The 23,327-nt window shown below is 45.0% G+C and overlaps 1 protein-coding gene across 1 annotated transcript in view; it reads left to right on the top strand.

Moving 5' to 3' along the window:
• FAT1 (FAT atypical cadherin 1) overlaps positions 1 to 23,327 on the top strand; it is a gene marked incomplete at its 5' end in the record, with an annotated part of 117,040 nt that overhangs the window by 91,030 nt on the left and 2,683 nt on the right. Inside the window, 15 exons of the mRNA XM_080795075.1 lie at positions 1,899 to 2,052; positions 2,883 to 3,116; positions 4,131 to 4,520; positions 6,113 to 6,327; positions 6,580 to 6,717; positions 8,887 to 9,030; positions 9,597 to 9,794; positions 10,241 to 11,042; positions 11,178 to 11,309; positions 13,024 to 13,181; positions 13,809 to 14,271; positions 15,750 to 15,903; positions 16,017 to 16,127; positions 17,614 to 18,245; positions 19,105 to 19,242. Coding sequence (XP_080651201.1) covers positions 1,899 to 2,052; positions 2,883 to 3,116; positions 4,131 to 4,520; positions 6,113 to 6,327; positions 6,580 to 6,717; positions 8,887 to 9,030; positions 9,597 to 9,794; positions 10,241 to 11,042; positions 11,178 to 11,309; positions 13,024 to 13,181; positions 13,809 to 14,271; positions 15,750 to 15,903; positions 16,017 to 16,127; positions 17,614 to 18,245; positions 19,105 to 19,242 — 4,063 coding nt within the window. The remainder of the gene's footprint in view (positions 1 to 1,898; positions 2,053 to 2,882; positions 3,117 to 4,130; positions 4,521 to 6,112; positions 6,328 to 6,579; positions 6,718 to 8,886; positions 9,031 to 9,596; positions 9,795 to 10,240; positions 11,043 to 11,177; positions 11,310 to 13,023; positions 13,182 to 13,808; positions 14,272 to 15,749; positions 15,904 to 16,016; positions 16,128 to 17,613; positions 18,246 to 19,104; positions 19,243 to 23,327) is intronic.

The raw sequence follows: 23,327 nt of genomic DNA on the forward strand, positions 1-23,327 counted from the left end.
CTTGGGGACGTGGTGCTCAGATAAGCAAGGGGATTGGGACTCAGCCTCCGTTTGTACTTGGGAGGTGGCGATGACGTGAAGGAAGAATTCCTTAAAGAAGATGAGTTTGTTGGGATCAGGTGCATGTAGGTGATAATGTGAGAGCACGGGTGGGAGGGTAGGCAGAGGGGGCGGAGAGAAAGAAAGGACAGGCTGGTGTCCTTGGTGCTGCCCGCGTGGGACAGCAAGGCAGATGTGTCGAATGAGGGATGACTCTGCTGTTTGCTACAAGAAGAGGGAGAGAGACCAAAGATACAGCATAGGGTGGCGTTGGTCTAAGAGGAGGCGTGTTGTGTCCAGGTCAGACTTGGTGTGAGGTAACGGGACACTCTGGAGTAGGTTTTGTAGACGTTGAGAGAGACGGCAAGACTGAAGATGCGGACTCGGGACACATGTAAACTTGGCAGTTTCTACCGTGAACTGACACTGGAATCCACTTGAGAGGATAGTAACAAAAAGCGACAGAGAGTCCGCAGGGGTATTTCCTGGGGAGAGGGGAGGAGGAAGCAGAGGCTGGTGGAGGAGACCATACCAGAGCAGTGTTACTGAGCGCGCAGGAGGAGAGGATTTTTAGGAGGCAGGACAGTGAGTGGAGGTTTGGCGGCCAAGCAGATGAGGGAGATGTGGAACGGGACTTTGGGATTCGGAGACTGGCTTGGAGACCATGGGCTCTGTGTCCTGATGTGGATGGATGCCGGGCTGCAGAGAGGGTGTGTGTGAAGACACGCACAGATTTGGCCAGTGAAGAGAGAGGGGAGTCCAAGGAAGGATGAAGAGTAGTAGATAAAGGGAAGGCTAGGGGCGTGAGGGACAGTGGTCTTGAAGAGGGACAGAGGAGCTGGGGCAGTGTCGCAGCAGTGGAAGAGGACAGAGCCATTCTCCAGAAAGTACAGTGCCGTCAGGAGGGAAGGGAGCTCCAGAGGAATGAAGAGTTCAATCCACATGCAGACTTTTTGGCAGCAGCGTTTTTTTTGTGTGTGGGTTGGTGGCGGAGGAGTGGAGGATGTCTGTGTGTCTTACACAAAATAACTGTGTTTTTCTTGCTTGCCTCTTTTTTTTTTTTTTTAAATACTTGGCATGTAATTTGGATACAATGCCTTGTCATCTTTGGGAATAATAAAATTAGGACATTAGATCATTTGAAATCATCAGTATTGCAAAAGATCCTGTTTCATGAGCCATAAAATGTCGTTTACCTAAAACTGAGCTCACATTAAGAGAGAAAAGTCAGCAAAATCTTAACCTGTTTGTCTTATGTTTTGGTTTATGGCAGAAGTTTCTGATTAGTTGGAAGTGGAACTAACCGTTCATTATGTTAGAGTTCGGTCAGCTGGGAAGGGAGGGGTGGAGGAGAAGCGCCTCAGAGACCCCCCTCCCCCCGGGACCTTGGGGATTCTCTGTTTTCTCTCGTGACATGGGGATCACTGGTGTCTCAACTGCAATTATAGCTGGTCATGTGTTGGGAACAATTGCAACTAATGAATTTCCTGTATTGAAAAGAAGTAGACATGATGTAACAGGCATTTACTGTCCAGTTTTTGGATAAATATGGAATACTACTTGTGTTTTCTTACAAGAACTTAAGTTGAACATGAACCCAGCTCAGAGATGTCAAGTATTCAGATTTCTGTGGGTAAATGTCAGGTTAGACCCTCTCAGTGAGAGAGAGGAGTTACTTTTTACACGACTCTGTTTTGTTTTAAAACAAAAATAGTTTTCAAAGCTCCTTGGATTTTAAATTCCGTCATGTCCCATGTTTTCTGTGACCAAAGTTAAATGATTTTTTTTCCATTATTCCCTTGGCAGTCATGTTAACCCTTCATGTTTTATGTTCACGACTTTACTTAAAATCATTGTAGACTTTATACTCGGACACAATTCCGGAAGACGCCTTTCCTGGGAAGCTGATCCTGCAGGTGTCTGCTACAGATGCAGACATCCGCTCCAACGCAGAAATTACTTACACGTTGTTTGGTCCAGGCGCAGAAAAATTCAAACTAAATCCAGACACAGGTAAAGACGGGGCTTTGCAAAATTAACTATGTTCCAATAAAGTCATCTCATATATGTGGGTGGTTTTAGGTCCCATGTAAAATTTGAAATTATGTTCTGTTCCTATAAAATGTACTCTGATACTACAAAATTGGCATCTACACGAAATCTACACGGCAATTTGCTGTGTAAAACTTGGGGTGAGATTAAAAAAAATTACCAACAACATCACCTACTTGAACCAAGGATTTAAAATTGAGATTAGTATCAACTTCTTTTTTAAAAAAATAGTTCAAAATTTAAGTATCTCTCAAAGGTTCTGCTCTATCTATTTTGTATATAGTTTGTTTTCTTCAATTCATGGGCATAAATTATTTAGCATACTCCTCAAAATGATTAGTAGTACTGTATTTGTATTTGAATCTTTAAAACTATTTTCCCCCTTATAATTTGTATTTGGTTAAAATTAAAGTTTTCTGGCAGCTTCCCCAGCCCCAGAACTAATTGTAAACATATGAAGCTATGAGTCAATTTAAAAATATTTTAGATTTGGTAAATTAAGTAGTGCTTTTTTTTTTCTTCTGTTTTTATGACATTATATATAATCCGAGAGCCCCTGGCCTCGAAATCTTTGAGTTGAAGAGCTGGCAGCCGGCAGGGTCTGGAAACCTAGCTCTCCCCGGGCTCCTGCAGCTGTTGACTCCTGTCACTGATACCACTGTGCCTCCCCAGTTCTGTCATCTCCCCAGTTCTGTCATCGTAAGAGAAAAGGGGAAGAAATGGTAAGATGTGCATTTGCAGTTCGCATCTTAGCATTTCAAGTGAGTCCGTTTACTTTTGTTTGTTTTTAGGTGAACTGAAAACATTAGCCCCTCTTGATCGTGAGGAGCAAGCAATTTATAACCTCCTGGTCAAGGCCACAGACGGAGGGGGCAGATTTTGTCAGGCTAATCTTGTGCTCACATTAGAAGACGTGAACGATAATGCCCCCGAGTTCTCCGCTGACCCATACGCCATCACTGTGTTTGAGAACACAGAGCCTGGGACGCTGCTGACCAGGGTGCAGGCCACGGACGCGGACGCAGGTACTGTCTAGGTGATGCTTTTTGTCTTTAAGACGTGCTCAAGGATTGCAGGGACCTCTGTCCAAAACACATCCCAAATTCAGCCTCTTTAACTTAACCTTACCTTAGGCATATCGAATAACTTGTTGTATTATTTAATTTCTCAGCATTAAAAGTGGAATGGAATCTTTAGAATAATGAATTCTTTTTTTTTTTTTTAAGATTTTATTTATTTATTTGACAGAGAGAGAGATCACAGGCAGGCAGAGAGGCAGGCAGAGAGAGAGGAGGAAGCAGGCTCCTCGGCGAGCAGAGAGCCCGATGTGGGGCTCAATCCCAGGACCGTGGGATCACGACCTGAGCTGAAGGCAGAGGCTTAACCCGCTGAGCCACCCAGGCGCCCCATGAATTCATTTTTTAATGAATATTTGAAGTCCCCAAATTGTGCCCAATGTACTTAACTATTGTGGGACATCTGTGGTGTCCCTAAAATTAGGGTTAGTGACTATATTAACTGATCTTCGTATCCATTTGAATTAATGAAGTGAAGTGTTATGTTGTAACTAAACCATTAGTACCATAGAGATGTTAATGTGGAAACAAAACAGAAGCAAATGTTACATTGGTATAGTTCAACAGACCTTTCATAATTTTATGGAGAGTATAATCCTCTAGGACACGTTTATAACATTTGCATAGCAGAGAATAAAAATAATTTCTTAAGTCGTACTAGTACTGAAGAATTAGAGCAGTAACAAAAATGTTGCTTCTCAGATCTTTGACTTCATTTTAAAAGCGCTGCTGAGTGTTCTAGCGTACATTCCTATAGAGCATCATCTTAAAAAGCCAGATCACTATGAAATCATGTTTAAGTTAGTAAATTGTTAATGAAAACGTTTGCTTTTTAAAGGTGATAGTCATAAGAATGTCTAAGTAATGTGTATTAGCGTTTTCCCTTTTAAAAATATGCTACATGTTCTCTCAAAAAATAATTTAAATTTCTCAAAAGTCTGACCTATGGTCATGTATCACCAGGACTGAATCAGAAGATCTCCTACTCACTGATCGACTCGGCTGATGGACAGTTCTCCATTAATGAATTATCTGGAATCATTCAGTTAGAAAAGCCCTTGGATAGAGAACAGCAGGCTGTGTACACCCTGACTTTGAAAGCCACGGATCAAGGTTTGCCAAGGAGGTTGACCACAACGGGCACTGTCGTTGTGTCGGTTTTGGACATAAATGACAACCCGCCTGTGTTTGAATACCGTGAATACGGTGCCACCGTGTCTGAGGACATTCTCATTGGAACAGAAGTTCTTCAGGTGTATGCGGCCAGCCGGGATATTGAAGCAAATGCAGAAATCACCTACTCGATAATAAGTGGAAATGAACATGGAAAATTCAGCATAGATTCTAAAACAGGTAACCTACCCTGTGAATGAGAGGAGGCCCTTCATTCTGCCCCAAAGGCTAGCTCCCCCAGCACTTTACCTGCTACAAAGAGATCAGAAATCAGCCGTGGCTACTCTGAAAAGATAAAACTTAAGTTTTCTTTGTGTTGTTACTTTAAGTGGGATTCAGAGTGGTTTAGACCTTTAAGTGGGAAATTAAAGAATCACACTCTAGTGATTCAGTCACGATGGCAGATGTAGGCAATTAGTAAAGATAAAGAGTAGAAGATAGAAGAGGACCTTGCGTCATAGTCCCTTGCTCTCTCCCATAGTGAGCTCACGTGAAAGTAGCTTCTTATGCAAAACAGTGGTTTCGACCTCTTTGATCTTAGTTTCCACAGGGGGCATCTGATAATTCATTAAAATAGATGTTTTCATTATGCTAGTTATATAGAATAGCCGAAGTCCTTTGAATCAAACTGAGTGGCGGCTATTGGCAAGGTCAAGAGTCGAAGCAGCGAGTAACTGACTCTTGCTGCATAAACACTTTTGTTGTCTTGTTAACCGTGGTCTGAAACTGCTGTTAAGTCTTCAAACCTTGTAAAAAGTCGCTCCTTTCAAACCGCATTTAATTGTGTGTGACTGTTTGAGATGAAGAGTAGAAGTGTGATGATGCTGTTTAAAAACATTTTTTTTTAAAGATTTTATTTATTTATTTGACAGAGATCACAAGTAGGCAGGCAGAGAGGCAGGCAGAGAGAGAGGGGGCTCCCCACTGAGCAGAGAGCCCGATGTGGGGCTCGATCCCAGGACCCTGAGATCATGACCTGAGCCGAAGGCAAAGGCTTAACCCACTGAGCCACCCAGGCACCCTAAAAACATATTTTTAATGCATATCATAGAATTAGTGTTTTTAGGGCTCCTTCATAGGATGGACTATAAAGAAGGGTGTTGTTTGTGTTTTGTTTTTTTTTAAAGATTTTTATTTATTTGAGAGCGTGAGAGGGGAGAAGGTCAGAGGGAGAAGCAGACTCCCCGTGGAGCCAGGAGCCTGATGCGTAGTAACTCAATCCCGGGACTCTGGGATCATGACCTGAGCCAAAGGCAGCCCCGCTTAACCAACTGAGCCACCCAGGCACCCTAAAGAAGGGGGGTGTTAAAGGAATTGTTAAAAAGTGATTTTTTTTTAGTGACAGAATGTGAATAGTTATTCTGGAGATTAAAAAAAAAAGATGTACATTTCTTTAAAAGAAAAACATCTATGAGAAGGAAAAGGACAATAAAAGTCGGAGAGTAGAATTCTTCTGTTTCCTTTTTATGTTATTAGAGGGATGTCTGTAGTAAACTGTTTTGGAAGAGAGAAGAGATATAATCACTTTTTCTAGTGGGATGTGGGTAGTGTTGACTAGGGAAGCAATTTAAATATCACAGAGAAATAAATGAGCATCCATGAGTGGGCAGATTCATAATTTGTCATTGCTGAGTTAAGATACTAGAAAACCTACATAAATGATAAGCAAACTTTTGGGGCAGAAATGGTTTGTGTATAAGTGTGTTCCCGTCACCGTGGGAGGAAGTGGTAGCACTTAAAAGTCCTGAAAGTCGTTTTGCTTTTCCATCTAGGGGCCATATTTATCATTGAGAATCTGGATTATGAAAGCTCTCATGAATATTACCTGACTGTCGAGGCCACGGACGGAGGCACGCCTTCCTTAAGTGATGTTGCAACTGTGAACATTAATGTAACTGATATCAATGACAACTCCCCTGTGTTCAGCCAAGACACCTACACGGCAGTGATCAGTGAGGACGCCCTTCTCGAGCAGTCCGTCATCACGGTGTGTCTCTTCTCTACCGTGTTCTTCTTCTGGATCTTTGCAGGGAATTTCGGAGGATCAATGGAGTTTTTGTTGTGGCCTTACTCGAAAATAATTGGAAGATGTGGAAATGTCTTTTGTTATCCCAGTCAGTTACTAAGTGTGTTGTAAATTACTGCTTTATAACAGCTAGCTGTTGATATCAGAAATGGGCTTAGTAGACTCCTGCCCCTTCTTTAGCTGTCTCCTAAGCAGGAGTCTGATGTTTTCTAGGTTATGGCTGATGACGCCGATGGACCTTCAAACAGCCACATCCGCTATTCGATTATAGATGGTAACCAAGGAAGTCCGTTTACAATCGACCCTACCAGGGGAGAAGTGAAAGTGACCAAGCTTCTGGACCGGGAAACAGTACGTGCAAAAGTTTGGTTTAAATTGTTTACAAATCACCAAATCAGTACATACAAGTTCCTTGTGCTCACGTCTATCACGTGATGGGGAGTATGGGAAGGGTAGAACCAGCCTTGTTCAGGCACTGACAAGCAAGATACAAACACTTGAAAAGCAATTCCAGTAGGGAAATCTTAGGAGTGTAAGAGATGTGTTTCATACAGATAGAAGTTTGAATAATAAAGGTTTATCTTCAGGAAGAAACTACTCTTGGCTCCATTGTTTGGAGACACTTCATGGAGCTAGTCACTAGGTTTTCAATAATGGCAGAGACTCAGAAAACCATGGTCGTTGAGAGAAGGGGAGGCCCCGTGAGGAGCTTCGTCAGCAGAGGCATGGGGACAGGAGGATGTGTGTATGTATTTAGGTGACTGTATTGGGTTGTATTGGAGTAGAGGAATCCTACCAAGAAGTGAGGGACACGGTAGAATGGTGTGCGAGGAACACATCCGAGGCTCAGACTGGATGCTGCAAGCAGCGGGGGTTAGTGAGCAGTTACGAGCCCGGGTGTAATTCTCCAAGGAGACCGGTGGGAAGGTGAGTGTCACGGTAGGTGTGAGTGGTGGTCAGCCTGTGAGCCTCCAGCAAGGCAGGCAGACCAGCCCCCATTACTGTACCATGAGGCAACAGGAGCCCGGTTGGCAGGTGCCGTGACGAGCGAGTGAGAAGACAAACGTGGAGACTCCGTGAGGGAGAAATCCGAATCTGCACCACTCAGTGTGGGAAGCAGCGGCGTCCGAGATGGCGGCTGTCGTCCGCTCTCTGGGACTGGGGACTGCCCTCTAAGAGCCAGGGCATCGTGAGGCCATTGACTCTGCCCTGGGAGAGGCAGTGGCCTATGGGGTTTGAGGTGTCAAGTTTTGGAGGACAGTGGCTTATGTAAGGAGAAATTTTCATCCAGTATTTGGAGATTTTACTCAAACTTAAGAAATGTGAAAGCTGAAAATACAGGTATGGCTCGGGCCTCTGGAGAGGATGATAGAGGCAGCTTGAGGTAGTGAGTTAATATGAGCAACCCGAGAGAGGAAAGCCGTGCTGTACCTCCGTCCCTCTGTCCCTCCACTCACACACTCAGGGAGCTGCCTGGAGAGGTCACAAAGTCCAGAAGTGCATTAAAAGGACATTGGTGACCGTGGAGTATAGTTTCAGAACACTCACAGGTAGAGCTAAGATGAGAGGGATCTGGGAATACCGTGATGAGCTACCTCGTTCAAATCTCAGTTCTTTCATTCCTTTTGCGACCTGTTACTGTTGAGCAGGGACTTTGCAAGAGCTTAGGAAACCCAACTGTTAGGCTTACGGTCACCGTGCTGCTGGCTGAACAGATTTGAGTGTTTGTGACTGACGCGCCTGTCCATTCCTTTAACACACTGATGTCCAGGACAGTGGCATGTGGTGTGTCCCAGGCCGTTTGCCCTTTTCTGTTGGGGCACCCTGCAGGACTCCTATTCTGCAGAACATACTCTGGGGTTTAGCCCACTTTCTGGCATCTCCCACCTCTTCCTCTGGAAGACAGCTTCACAGGGGCCTGCCCTCGAACGGAATCCACTTCACTTGACGTGGTTTCCCTTGTAGGGAGGGGGTCACGAAGAACTCACCCTAAGGGATTTGGACAGGGGACTGTAATCTGAGTGTAAAAGGCATGGGGGAGGGTGATCTGGGGTGTCCTGAGGTGTTGAAGATGAGGAAACCCTCGGGACCAGAAGATGGCTTCCCTCGGCTTCCGGCAGACAGTCCCATTTGGGCCTTAGAGAAAGCTGCCATCCCTCTTACTATGAGTGCAACTGCCTTCGAGCTCTGTTACGTTTTTCTCATTATATTACTTCTCTATTACACGTTCCATTAATCTGTTATTTATTAAAGTGGGAATGCTTTCATGGAATGAGAATGTCTAGAGTGCACCAGAGACTCTAACCACCAGTGGTCGCTTCTGTTGAGCGCACACATTCCAATGTGTGGGTATTTGCCGCGTGCTTGTCGTCGTTCGGAGAATTGCCCGCATACGAGACACGGCACGTGAGGCCGGTTACTCAGGTCTGCCCTTCCAGGCTGCCAGTCCGCGTCTGATGAAACCCTGTGTTTGGGCCTTGTGAAGTGGACATGTGTTCTCTTTGTCTTGTGTCTGAACAGATTTCAGGTTACACACTGACGGTTCAGGCGTCTGACAACGGCACTCCGCCCCGGATCAACACGACCACTGTGAACATCGATGTGTCAGATGTCAACGACAACGCCCCGGTCTTCTCCAAGGAAAACTACAGTGTCATCATCCAGGTAATCTCGGGGATGCTAGAGGGCTCGTCGAACACCTGCCTTTGGAAATGAGCTCTTCTTTTGGCCTCAGTTTGTTGGAAATAGCTTTCTTTTCCAAAAACTACTTTTTAGAAAAACAGGGAGAGTAAAATCCATCTGTCAGTACTACAAAATGAGCATTTTCAAGATAGAGCTAAGCTTTTCTCTCTTCTTTTTGTGCTTTGCTTTTTAAGACATTCTCACTGGCTGGATCCTTGATCTTTTCTGCTGACCTGTATGGAGAGGCGTCAGAGACTCACATCCACGTCTTCCCTTTTCCTCCTCCCCGACTCCATCCCCCTCGCACTCCTCCCCATGCATCCTTTCCTCTCACCTGTGCCCTCCCCAAGCCCCCACTGCTCCCTTTGCCCCTCCCCCTCCACATCACTGCCCACCCCCCACCCCGTCTTCTCTGTCCTCCTGTCCGGTGGGACACAGCAACGCTTCGTGTTCTGTTTACTTCACGTTACAGAAAACCTGCCTGTGTCTCTTACCACATAGATTCGGTCTTATTGAAAGTTGTGTGTTTTGGTTCTTGTATCCTGCAGGAAAATAAGCCAGTGGGTTTCAGCGTGCTGCAGCTGGTTGTGACCGACAGGGACTCCTCGCATAATGGCCCGCCCTTCTTCTTTACTGTCGTGAGTGGGAATGAGGACGGGGCCTTCGAAGTGAACCAGCAAGGGGTCCTGCTGACGTCTGCTGCCATAAAGAGGAAGGAGAAAGATCATTACCTCCTGCACATTCAGGTATGAAGGTCTTTCTGATTCTGTATGTGGGCTCATGCTAACATAACAGTCCCACATTCTCCTCCTAGAGGAGTGCTCCTTTGGAAGCTGTCTCCTTGTGTGTGAACAGCTTACGTTTCATGAGGAAACAAAATGAGTAGAATTGTGGGGTTTTTTGTTTGTTTTGGGGCTTCTTTGCCATACCTTTGTTTTGATCCCAGTGCACACTGAGGGGGTCTCATTTATTCATTTGGTTACTTCATCATAGACCTTGACGGAGCTAAGCTTCCTTATGAGTTAGCAAAAAGGCTGTGAAGAAATATTTATCCTTTTCCTAGATAGGCGGCTTATATAGAGAAATAAGTATCTAGTCATTGGTAATTTTTTGAAACATGAACAGTGTAAATATATTTCAGTAAGAAAGTGTAGACAAAGACAAAAGTGTTTTTGTTTCAATTTTCTCACAGGTGGCAGATAATGGAAAGCCTCCGTTGTCATCTTTGACGTATGTTGACATCAGGGTCATTGAGGAGAGCGTCTATCCGCCTGCAATCTTACCACTAGAGATTTTCATTACGGCTTTTGGAGAGGAATACTCAGGTGGCGTCATTGGGAAGATTCACGCCACAGACCAAGACGTGTATGACACTTTAACCTACAGTCTGGATCCCCAAATGGACAAACTCTTCTCTGTTTCCAGCACCGGCGGTAAGCTGATAGCCCACAAAAAGCTGGACGTGGGGCAGTACCTCCTCAACGTCAGCGTCACCGACGGGAGATTTACGACGGTGGCAGACATCACTGTGCACATCCGGCAGGTGACACAGGAGATGCTGAACCACAGCATCACGCTTCGCTTCGCCAATCTCACTCCGGAAGAATTTGTTGGGGACTACTGGCGCAACTTCCAGCGGGCTTTGCGGAACATCTTGGGGGTGAGGAGGAACGACGTACAGATGGTCAGTTTGCAGCCCTCTGAGCCTCCTCCACATCTGGATGTCCTGCTTTTCGTGGAGAAATCGGGTAGCGCCCCCATTTCAACCAAGCAGCTCCTGCACAAGATTAATTCTTCCGTGACGGATATTGAGGAAATCATTGGTGTCAAGATACTGGATGTATTCCAGAAGCTCTGTGCAGGACTGGATTGCCCATGGAAATTCTGTGACGAGAAGGTGACCATGGATGAAAACGTCATGTCAACGCATAGCACGGCCAGACTGAGTTTTGTGACCCCGCGCCACCACCGAACAGCCATGTGTCTCTGCACAGGTAACACATACAAGTCCCTGACAGCGGGGGGTACAGATCATCCCATGGGCAGCCTTTGAAGTGTACACAGTAATGACCATTTTCCTGAAATTCCTGTTAATGAGCTTCCCCTCCCCCTCTGTTTTTTAAACAAAGAGGGAAAATGCCCACTTGTCCGTCATGGATGTGAAGACAGTGCGTGCCCTGAGGGATCTGATTGTGTCCCTGATCCAGGAGACAACAGATACTCCTGCGTCTGCCCGGGTGGCAAGTTTGGTCCGTGCCCAGGTAAGAGTTCAGTGATGAAGTATGCTTCTTTTATAGAAGTTACTTTTTCTTTTTTTCTTTTTTTTTTTTTTTTTTTAAAGATTTTATTTATTTATTTGACAGACAGAGATCGCAAGTAGGCAGAGAGGCAGGCAGAGAGAGAGAGAGAGAGGAGGAAGCAGGCTCTCTGCTGAGCAGAGAGCCCGATGCGGGGCTCGATCCCAGGACCCTGGGATCATGACCTGAGCCGAAGGCAGAGGCTTTAACCCACTGAGCCACCCAGGCGCCCCAGAAGTTACTTTTTCTTGCCATCACTCTCTTTATTGGAGTTGACAGATGTAAAGCTCATTGATTATAACAGGTCAGGCTTACAAATGAATCGAGAGCGGTAGTCACTTCTCCGTTCTCTATGTGTAACAGCTCATCGCTGAGTTACTAGTGATGCTCTTCCTTCTCTCTGATTGTGCTCATGCCAACATAACAGTCCCACATGTACATACTCAAGAGTGGTTTTCCCCACATTCTCTTTACTGAAAAAAAAAGAAAAACTGGAGTCACCACCTCTCACAGTCTACTGCTTGGTTTTCTGTGGCTTAACATATGTTGTAGGCACCTTCCCAAGTCCATGCCCATAAACCTAATGCTTCTGAGGGGCTGTATCGTTTTTTGTCAGCTTTGTCCTTAATTATAAATGAGCTTGAGGTTGTGAAGATATTTTCTCATGTTAAAAACGAATCCTTTTCTACACTTAATCATGGTGACGCACTGAGGAATGGACAGAATTATCAAGTCATTCTGTTGTAGTTCTGAAACTAATACAACATTATATGTTAATTGTACTTTAATTTTTAAAAAAGTACTTTATACATAGAGCCTTTATTGGTGTGTTCTAAAACTAGGATTTACTACGTCAAAGATTAACTGCGCTTTTAATTTTTAAATATTACCATTATATTAGTTTCCCAGAAAGTTATACCAGTTCCTTACTTACAGTCCTTTGTGACTGTCTCACTGCCCATTCTCTTGCCAGTATAAGGTTTTCAATTAAAAAACAAATTCCCCCATCCAGTGGGCATGAAATGGTAACGAGTTATTTTAGTTTGCATTGCTCCAGCTTCCTGTGAAAGTTTTATTTATTCCACTAGCATTTCCTCTCTTGGATGGCCTGTTCGTATTCTTTACTCGCCTGTCGGGGTTATTTGTGTCTTGTTTCAGTGTGTAGAACATTCCGTACGCTGTGAGCGTGAATGTTACCTCCATCCCACTATCTATTACTGGTGTTTTGATTTGTTTACAGTGTCTCTTGTCATTTTGAAATTAAATTTTTGTCGGTTCTGTGTAATTTTACATAACCATTTCTACCTCTGCAGAGTGATGTTCATCCTTTTTGGAGACTGGGGATTATACTTTGCTTGAAGAGTTTCCCCAGACCACCTGAGGCTGTGTGAATATTTTCCTCAATTGTCTTCTAATAATTTGTATTGAACCTTTTTATATTTAGATCTTTCGTTGTTTTAGAATTCGTTTCTCTCTGATATAATAGTCCGGTTCTCTTCCTAAAGAAAATCCAGTTATGCTATGCTTTTTATTAAAGCAAATAAACATTTTCCATTGAATTGAATTTTATAATGTTGTAACCTTAGATAAAAACTTGGATCAGTGTTAGGGGGAAATCTCACTTTTATAAATATGTTTCAACTTGGTTCTGATTCATGTTTTCCTCTTCATGATTCAGGGAGTTCATCGGTCACATTTACTGGAAACAGCTTTGTGAAATACCGTCTAATGGAAAATGAAAACAGACTGGAGATGAAGCTGACCATGAGGCTCAGAACATACTCCGCTCACGCGGTCGTGATGTACGCCCGCGGGACCGACTACAGCATCTTAGAGGTACGTTTTTGTACCTGAAGACTTTAAAAATATGAAATTCCATTTTATGTTCATGTTGTCCATTTTTGGAAAAAAAAATTAAGGGAAATGGTCTTATTCCACACTTAAATAGTTCCTCGATACCTCTTTAAGTTTTCGACTTTGGGGCTAAAAAGCTCTTTTTGCTCTGCCATAATATAGAGATTGACTTCTGTTTCTCACAGCGTCTTTAGGTCATGTGACAGTTAACATTCAAACTCTCAGTGGTATGACATCTTACTACTGTTATAGAGACAGTTTATAGAGAGCATTCATAACTGCTTAAAAGTGCTAATCATCTTTTTTTCTTTTTTTTAATGCATGATTCACTTTTGATTTTACCTGATGCTATTTTTGGTTGTTATTCGGTTAACAGTTAATTGTGGGTGATTTCCATGATGCTTTTCGGAGGTGCACTTGGCACTTGAACTTGTGTTAGGTTCATTTTTATTCTCCGTGCACTGATGAGACAAGCGTGTGTTCTGCAGTGCTTAAAGGCAGTCTCACTCACTTCAGTCACTAAACGTACCTCTCCTTTGGATGTTTGATCAGAGTTCCTTGTGGACGATCCTGCAAGAGTAATGTGAATGGTAATTATCTTTGTCACAGATTCATAATGGAAGGCTGCAGTACAAGTTCGACTGTGGAAGTGGTCCTGGCATCGTGTCTGTTCAGAGCATTCAAGTCAACGATGGGCTGTGGCATGCCGTGTCTCTAGAAGTGAACGGAAACTATGCTAGGTTGGTTCTAGACCAAGTTCATACTGCATCAGGCACAGCCCCCGGGACCCTGAAAACCCTAAACCTGGATAACCATGTGTTTTTTGGTGGCCACATCCGTCAGCAAGGCACCAGGCACGGGAGAAGCCCCCAAGTCGGGAACGGTTTCCGTGGCTGTATGGACTCCATCTATTTGAACGGGCAGGAGCTCCCTCTGAATAACAAACCGAGAAGCTATGCACACATTGAAGAATGGGTGGACGTCTCTCCTGGGTGCTTGCTAACAGCTACTGAAGACTGCTCCAGCAGCCCTTGCCAGAATGGAGGCGTTTGCCACCCGTCTCCTGCTGGAGGTAGGCCTCGCGTGCTAGTCATCTTCAGAGCGCTGCACGTGGAGACCCTTGGGAAGAGCCTCAGGTCTTTCTGTTTCCCCTTCCCACGTGAGCGATGGTGTCGGATCCTACAGTCAGTGTCGGAACTGAGGGAAACCAGAGCAGGGCTGGACTCAGGATTTGTTCCCCCCCAGTCAGGCTCGGAACCTCCTCTTCGTTCCGCACCAGGCACCACTGGTGAACCACGGCTGACTGCCCTCTTCTTCCCTGTGGTGTTTATTTTGCACAGTCTCCTTCCAGTCACATTGGTGCTGACCCACCGGGACTCAGAACTGTGCACTCTGTCCTTCCGGAGGGCCCCCTTAGGTCTGGTGGCTCAGCATCTAGGGACTGCTAGTCTTGCTGCAGATGGGGTTTGGTTTTCCAGAATGCCTCGAACCCTCTTGGAGTGTAACCAGTCCTGTCCCGAAGCCTCAGAGTAGTAGAGTACTCCGTGGCGTTTGTTAACCTGGCCCCTTTTGTTCCTTTCCCAGTAATAGATGCTGTGAAAGGACAGGACAGTCACAGTGCCTGATCAGTAGAGCTGTGTGTGATGAACGGAGCAAAAATGAGAATGGCGCGTCAGTGGGATTTCAGAGGATTTGGGTTTGTGTTATTTTGGGGACATGTTTGTGCATACCCTGTGCACAGAACAGGCCAGGTTATCCCCACGAAAGGACGCCACGTGAAGGTTTATCCTGTGCTCACGTTCCACGTCCACATCAGGTCAGCAGGGACACCGTCCTCGTTGACTCCAGGATAGGACTGAAAGAAGCATTTTCTTGAAATGTGCTACTGTGATCCCTATAGCAGCAGGAGGATGAGAGCGTGGTGCCACACACAGTCTCATAAAGCTTCTAGCTCAGAGTACCGCGTCTTTGGCTAGAGAAGCTCTCACAGCCGTGCCTGCCTTCAGAGGCAGCGGGGAAGTGCAGTCCTGCCCCAGGGACAGTTGGAAAAAGTCTACCACACAAGCTGTCCCATGTCACAGTCTTAGCAAGAAATCTGACATTCTTTATGCTCGTTTGGACACATGTGACAGTCCCCTTCCCCGATGGTAGTTCATAGTCTCCTGAGTGCTTTCATGTTGTTACCGCAGCCTTTAAAAGTTTGGGAGCTCGAATAAAAGGGGATGTGTTGGGTCGTAAGTGCTCTCAGTCCGCATGGTCACTCAAAGAAGGGACTTTTTCCTTGCTGTCTGTGCTTGGCCCGCAAGTTCTGATTAACTGAAGCTAATTATGGGTTCTCTCTGCAGCTCTTCTAGTTTGGTTTTACCAACAGTGGAAGTGAGATCTTGTTGGTACAGACGACACTGTACCCAGAGAGAATGGGAATTGTACGAACTTCTGCGGGTCTCACGGTTGTTAACAAGGGCTTCTCTTAAAAGTAAAAACCAGTATTATACTAAGATAGATTTTTTGAGTTATTGAATAAGCTTTTTTTCCCTCTTGCGCCTGCAGGTTATTACTGCAAATGCAGTGCCCTGTACATAGGGGCGTCCTGTGAGCTGAGTGTTAACCCGTGCTCCTCCAACCCGTGCCTTTACGGTGGCACGTGCATCGTGGACAACGGGGACTTTGTGTGTCAGTGCAGAGGCTTATACACCGGTCAGAGGTCAGTGTAGCTCTCGGGGTGAAAGTTCTGGAAATGCCTCCTTTTGTTCCCTATTGTGTTGTCCTTTGCAGTACAAGTGTGACACTGATGCCTCTGTTCCTCTCCTCCCGCAGGTGCCAGCTTAGCCCCTACTGCAAGGATGAGCCCTGCAAAAACGGGGGCACGTGCTTTGACAGTTTGGATGGTGCTGTCTGCCAGTGTGATTCGGGTTTTAGGGGAGAAAGGTAACTGGCTTCTTCTAGCACCTGTGTTTCCGTCTCGTCACGTCCATTCGCAGACGCAGCAGAACTCTGTTCGTTTGGGGCAACACTGCTTTAGAATCTCACGTCCCACCCCCTTAGCTCTTTGCAGCTGTTATCCTTTCACTCCTTAAAATACGGAGCAGGTAACTGCAGCGTCGTGCTTGAAAACGCCCACCTCCGTACTTGAGAGATCCTTACCCACAAGGTGCTCACAGGCAGGGCGCGTGTGGGGAGCGATAGTTCTGTTACGGCAGACGCACCTGGAGTTGTTACCTGTCTTTTCAGTGGGACGGCAGTGACCTCTCTTCAGAATACGTCATCACTCACACTTATCTAGTATCTAGCAGCTGTTTTCTGGGGGAGGAAAATGGGGCACAGAGGGGCTCGTGGTACACCTTGGAAGAGGCGGGCATTTTAGTTCCCGGATGCCCTTTCACTGTTCGGTTTACCAAGTAACTGCACATTGTCTGTCAGTGCCTCCCGCCTCACTGAGGTGTGGCCCGTCCATCCTGTGGGCAGGCTGTGAGGGCGAGCTACCTGTGGGTATCTGCCTACGCTTCTGCTTCAGCGGTGGTTGGAGTAGTGAGTTTTGCCATCAGTCACATGGTCTTAGTTCCTTTTTAAGATTTTATTTGACTGAGAGCGGGAACACAAGCAGGGGGAGTGGGAGAGGGAGAAGCAGACTTCCCACTGAGCAGAGAGCCTGAAGCGGGGCTTGATCCCAGGACCCTGGGATCATGACCCTGAGCTGAAGGCAGACACTTAACAACTGAGCCACCCAGGCACCCCGGGGTCTTAGTCCCTAAACTGACTTTTCTAATTCCAGTCAGTTGAGAATATATTTGACAAAAATGTCTCAACTGTTGACTGGCAGTTGAGTACAGGGAAGGGCAGTAGGTATATTTTATTAAAGTGGGGAGGCTTTGAGAAGTGTCGGGCACATCAGCGCAGGCCCCCGCTTGGAAAGGCAGAGGGGGTGGAGCAGCCTGGGAGTGTTTGGTCAGGTGAGGGGCTGTGGGAGGTTTTCAGCAGGAGAAATGTTCTAAAATGAAAGATTTCTAAATTTTCGCATGTTTATGCAACCGTCCTATTTCTAAACAGGAGGATTTTAGAAATTTAAGCTAGCCTTTTAGAACAGTTTCCAGCATACCATTTATCCAGTGTGCATTCTGAACAACGAGAATGAGACACAGACTGAATGCTTAGCCCGTGGGTTTGGTTTAATCATCTGTGGCATCCTAAAAAAAAGTTAAATACGGCGTGATGTCGTGCATCTCTCCCCGAGGTACCCAGTGTAGACTCACGTGACTAATTACTCCATGAGGGTTTTTTTGGTTGTAATAACTTGTTGGTAGCGTTTTTTTGGCGGTTACTCACCCTGCTTTTTGTTCAGTCCCTGGGCTCTGGGAACTAGGGGGGCTGGCCTATTGAGACGTGTGTGGCAAGTGTCTGTCCTCGTTCTTGGCAGGTGTCAGAGTGACGTTGACGAGTGTGCCGCCAGCCCCTGTCGCAACGGGGCGCTGTGTGAGAACACGCACGGCTCCTACCACTGCAACTGCAGCCGTGAGTACAGGGGCCGACACTGTGAGGACGCCACGCCCAATCAGTACGTGTCCACTCCGTGGAACATCGGCCTGGCCGAGGGGATAGGCATTCTTGTCTTTATTACGGGGATCTTCCTGCTAGTGGGGCTGTTTGTCCTCTGCCGCAAGATAATCAGTCGGAAGAAGAAACACCAGGCCGAACCCGAAGACAAGCACCTGGGCCCCAGCGCCGCTTTCTTGCAAAGACCGTATTTTGATGCCAAGCTCAATAAGAACATTTACTCAGACATACCACCCCAGGTGCCTGTCCGTCCTATCTCCTACACTCCAAGCATTCCAAGCGACTCTAGGAACAACCTGGACCGCAATTCCTTTGAAGGATCTGCCATCCCGGAGCATCCAGAGTTCAGCACCTTTAACCCCGAGGCTGTGCACGGACACCGGAAAGCCGTGGCCGTATGCAGCGTGGCTCCAAACTTGCCACCCCCGCCGCCCTCAAACTCCCCGTCGGACAGTGACTCCATACAGAAGCCCAGCTGGGACTTCGACTACGACAGTAAGCGTGGCTCTTTGCACCTGCGTCAAATGTCACTGAGCTGAACCATGACCTTGTACCTTCTGCCAGAGCAGCTGGTGGGCCCAGTCACGTGGTGGAGCCCACAGCGGGGATCACTGCGCTCGGGCTCCGAGACCTGGGGGTGTGGTGTGAGATGCTTGTTGTGGCCGAGAGCCGTGGTGGTGATGGTCTGTCAATCGAGGACCTCACACTAATGTTCAGGAGAGAGCATCTCTTTCTGGGATGGAGATGGGCTCTCAGGATTTGGGGGGCTTATTAGGACAAATTAGGAAGAGTATTTGTATGATGGATTTTTTTTTAAGATTATTTATTTGACAGACAGAGACCATAAGTAGACAGAGAGGCAGGCAGAGAGAGAGAGGAAGGGAAGCAGGCTCCACGCGGAGCAGAGAGCCCGATGCGGGGCTTGATCCCAGGACCCTGGGATCATGACCTGAGCCAAAGGCAGAAGCTTTAACCCACTGAGCCACCCAGGCACCCCTGTATGATGGATGTTTTAAAAAGAGAAGCATAGTATTTATAACAGCAGTCTGTATCATTTGATGCTTTAAAAATGGCTGCATGTGTCTTTTTAAGAGGAAGTTTTAATTCCCCATACTGTCTCGTGATCTCCACTGGTGGGGTTTATGGAGACTTTTTCTGTTCTGCAAGAATACTTGCAGGTTTGGAGGTTTTTGGTTTGTTTTTCATTCACTTCCCCCGTTTCCTTCCAGTTGTTCCTGTAGTCCGTCAGTCTCAGGCAGTGTTCAGGTGTGCTTGCCCTGTGTGAGGACACGGCAGCGAGCCAAGCAGAGGCCTCACCGTCCTGGAGCTGACCATTGTCCTCTCTTCCTTTTAGCTAAAGTCGTGGACCTCGATCCCTGTCTGTCCAAGAAACCCCTGGAGGAAAAGCCTTCGCATCCATACAGCGCCCGGGAGAGCCTGTCAGAGGTGCAGTCCCTCAGCTCCTTCCAGTCTGAGTCCTGCGATGACAATGGTGAGTAAAGAGTTTGAAGCACAGGCTTGCTTGCCATGCTGTGGGCATGGCGTTGCGTGTGGAGTGTCGTGGGTGTGCCCGGGGCCCTTGTGGAGGCTCCGAGTGTTCACGTCCCACTCGGGACCACCAGTAGACAGCCCCTTGTACAGCTTGCATGAGCATCTGCAGCGGGGAGAATATTTCAGGCGTTCCTAATGGGATAGGTCTTTGAACTGCAGCAACCTGTCGGAAATAGGGAAGAAAATATACTTAACTGAAAGATTTTTTCTGATTGGTTTTTTTTTTTTTTTTCCACAATAGTAAGTTCTAGAGGTTTTGTGGGGTTTAAAAAAAAAATGCTTGCAGCAGCTTTCTTGACCACAACCCCCCATCCACCCTCCTGCTGCTGCACCCCTGGGAGGCGATGTGGTAGTCGGAATGTTCAGCTCCGGGAGCTCCTTCACTGTTACAAGGTTTTATTTGTCTCTTCCCCCAACTCCCCTGCGGCCCCAGCTCCTATTTGGATCAGAGCGTACTGACTGAGAGCACAGTTTAAGAGACTGCTAGTAAGTCTGATTATATTTCTAATGAAGAAAGTTTTTGACAATGGGATCTTTGATGCCAGTTCTGTTGATCTGATTTCTCTAGGTAAACTGCGTCAGTAACCAGCTTTGCCATGATAATACATAGCAATAGAGAAAATGGTCAATATTCAGTAATAAAATAGTTGTTAGTGGAAATTTTTGCAGCTCGGAATTAGTAAGTTTAACTAATTTTTTTGCGTAAAAATGTAATGTGTTTAGCCATTTCAAATATTTGGTGGAATTAACCCATTATTATTAATTTCTAAACCCAGAGTAATAGTTCATAATATATTTCAGTCTTTTTCCAAAGTAAAGATGGCCACAAATTTACTCCATTCATTTCTGATTTCAAGCATCTTATGTGTCAGGTCAGAGTTCACCTATGTTTATTATTTATTACTTAGCGATGGAGTCTATGAGCGTAGCTTTGCTTATTAAACCAACAAAACGAATTCTTTCTTCCATTAGGTTTAATTTAAAACGTTAGTGTTGCCAGTTTATGTAATTTTTATTTTGGTTCCTCAAATGCTCTTCATAAATAAATTTCAGAATCTTGTCAGTGTTTTTCTTAGAACATCATTCTTCTTAATACTGCTAACTGCTTTTAATAAACTGTGGTCCATCAGTTACAAAAGTTAATTGCTGGAAAATTTAGTATGAGAAAGAAAACATCCAGGAGTGTTTGTATTTTAATTTTTATCAGTCAGTCTGGATAAAGAACGTGGACTTAAATTATATTTTTAGTTTTCTGAGGCTTTTGTAACAGATCACCACGAAGGTGGTGGCTTAACACAAGGTAAAATATATCATCTTACAGTTCTGTAGTTTAGAAATCCCACCGTAGGTCAGTGGGCTCACATGGAAGTGTTGGCAGGGCCGCTGTGTTTCTGCCCCCTCTAGAGGAGAACCTGCTCCCTGACCTTTCCCAGCGTCTAGAAGCCGGTCTCCTTGGAAAGAGAGCATTGCCTCTCTCCTTGGCCATTCTTCTGTAGTCCTCGCTCCCTCCACCCACTAGAGACCATTTAGGAAAATCTCCCCATCTCCAGACCTTTAATCATACCAGCGAAGTCAGTCCCTTTGCCAGGGATGGTAACATATTCACCGTCTCCCAGGATTAGATGTGGACATCTTGGAGGGCCATTGTTCAGCTTACCACATGCACACATGTTTATCTTGGCATAGATGGTTTAAAACAATCTGATCTACAAATAAAAGGGAATTTACCTAGGAAACAGCCAGGCAGACAGTCTGTATTTCTCTGTTGGTATGTTAGCTCCCCAGCTGTTAGCCCGTCTGCAAAAAAAAGATAAGAAATTTGTAGTTGGGAGTACATAGAACGGAATTAAAGCCAGTTTTGTATTTATATTACATATTTTATCTTATTATGTAATACTAAATTTTTCTTGGAAGGTACAAATTCATTAAATAAACCCAGAAAATTGGCTTAGCCAGCACTTTACTGTTTAAATGTGAAGTCTTTTGCCCATGAGATGTTTAAGTAAGGATTGTTTTGTCATGACTAGATCTGTAAGTGAGAAAACTTAGAGCTAAAATATGTCTTAAATTACAGTATAGTATGCTTACTTTATCCCTTTGATAGCGACTGCATATAGCTTGATTAGAAAAATATCTAAGATACATAGTATACAGAGTATAGGGGTCATGCATAATTATATTACGTGTTAAAGTTTTCACATTTTTAAATTAGGAGGTAGAAATTATATAAAGAAATCCTATTTCATGCACTATTTTCTAACTGAAGATTTTCCTAATTTACTCCTTTTGTACCTTTTTACAAGCTTCCATAGTGACTGTAATCCACCTTGTCAACGCTGTCGTTGACACGGTGAATGAAGAAGGTATAGTCACAATACGTGTGCTGTGTGTTTGTGTTTATAGTCCCTGCTACAGAGAATCCTGTGCTTTTGCCTGTTGTAGTGTATAAAAAAAAAAAAAAAGTTTGTGGTTTTGAGGGGGTTGGGTACTTTTGTGCATGGTGTGTATGTATATTCGTAATCCAGGTATGTTGCAGAAATATTCTTACGTAATGTTACGTCTTTGTCACTCTTTGCCACTCGTGGTGAATTTATATAGACAGCAGAACTGACCTGTGGGATCTTGATGGCTTGGCTTTACATGACATGGCATTAAGAAGCTTAGTAGTTACATTCTAGCTGAACATTTCTTTTTTTCAGTCTTCTTCATAGGAATAACACTAACACACAGCTTTTATAATTACCTGAGTGTGATTAAGGATAATGATAGAACATGGCAGAAAGTAATTATTTTCATTATATGGTGTAGTGAAAATTAATATGAAGCTTTATCTCTGTTTAAAATTCTCTGAAAGGGCATTGATCAGCACCTAACGTTACTTTAAATTAAATAAGCCCTTTATCAATGCACTGAAGTTGGAGTAATCACATGTAAATTGCACAGCCTAGTAGCTTTTAAATTGTAAATCCCATCTCTGGGAGGGCTTAGAATTTGCCTTTCTCTACACAATCAAGAGTGCATTACCCTTAGGGGATCGTCTTTGGGAAAACAGGTGTGTTTTCAAGATTGAGTTGAGAGGATGGTTTCAGGATAGGGCAGGCCAGGTGGAAGGTTGTAATTTCCCAAGAACAAGTACTGTGTCTTGGGCAATGGTAAAGTGATCTGTATCTTGTCTAGTGGATTTTAGTTATAAATATTGATGGAATTTTAGAAAGCAGAACTTAAAACCATCCTTTCATGGGCTCTCCTTCATTGAAAAGTAATAGAAACTGTATTTAAAGTTGACTGCTTGTTTGAATTTTAAGAATCTAGTGTCTCTGGAGTAACAGGTTGTCAGTCCTCTCTTCAAGAAATTACATTTTTGTAGACTTTAGAAACAATTCTGTAGCTACACATTGACTAAATACTGGCTTATTTTTTAGCGTCACCATGGTCGGTTCACTTTTAGCTTTAAATTCCTAGAAGAGAACCACCAGTCAGGTCCTCTTTGCTCCAAATTTATTTATTTATTACATGGCTTTTCGGGAACAATTGTACAATGCATGGAAAGCAGGTTTTGTTCAGAAAAGCTCTGAAGTGACCCTATTTCCACTGTGATTACTACTTTCCAAGAATAAGAATCATGACAATAGCTACGGGCTCGACCTACATTATCTGATTTAATCCTTCTAGTAAAGGGATTTCCACTCCCCTTTGAAAGATAAGAACCCACCTGCCCAGGGCAGTGGCCCTGACTGAAGTGGGATTTACATCTCCTTATGTGGCCCTCGGCCTCGGCCTCGGTGCTAGAGTTCTGTGTATGAAATGGGAGTCGGGGAGGAGCGCGTGGCTTCGCAGCTCTGGGGTGTGGTCGGGAGTCAGCACAGTCCATGCTTTCTCTGGGGAGAAGGGAACGGTGGGAACATCGAGTCGGGTCCAGAATGGGCAGGGTTTGTCGAGAGTTTCTTCTGTCCATTCACGAGTCCCTACAGTGGTGAATTTGTCTGAATGTAACGTACATTTGAGGGCAGTACTGTGCTGTGAAGT

Source organism: Martes martes (genome assembly GCF_963455335.1).
Source record: "Martes martes genome assembly, chromosome: 2".
NCBI classification, from domain to species: Eukaryota; Metazoa; Chordata; class Mammalia; order Carnivora; family Mustelidae; genus Martes; species Martes martes.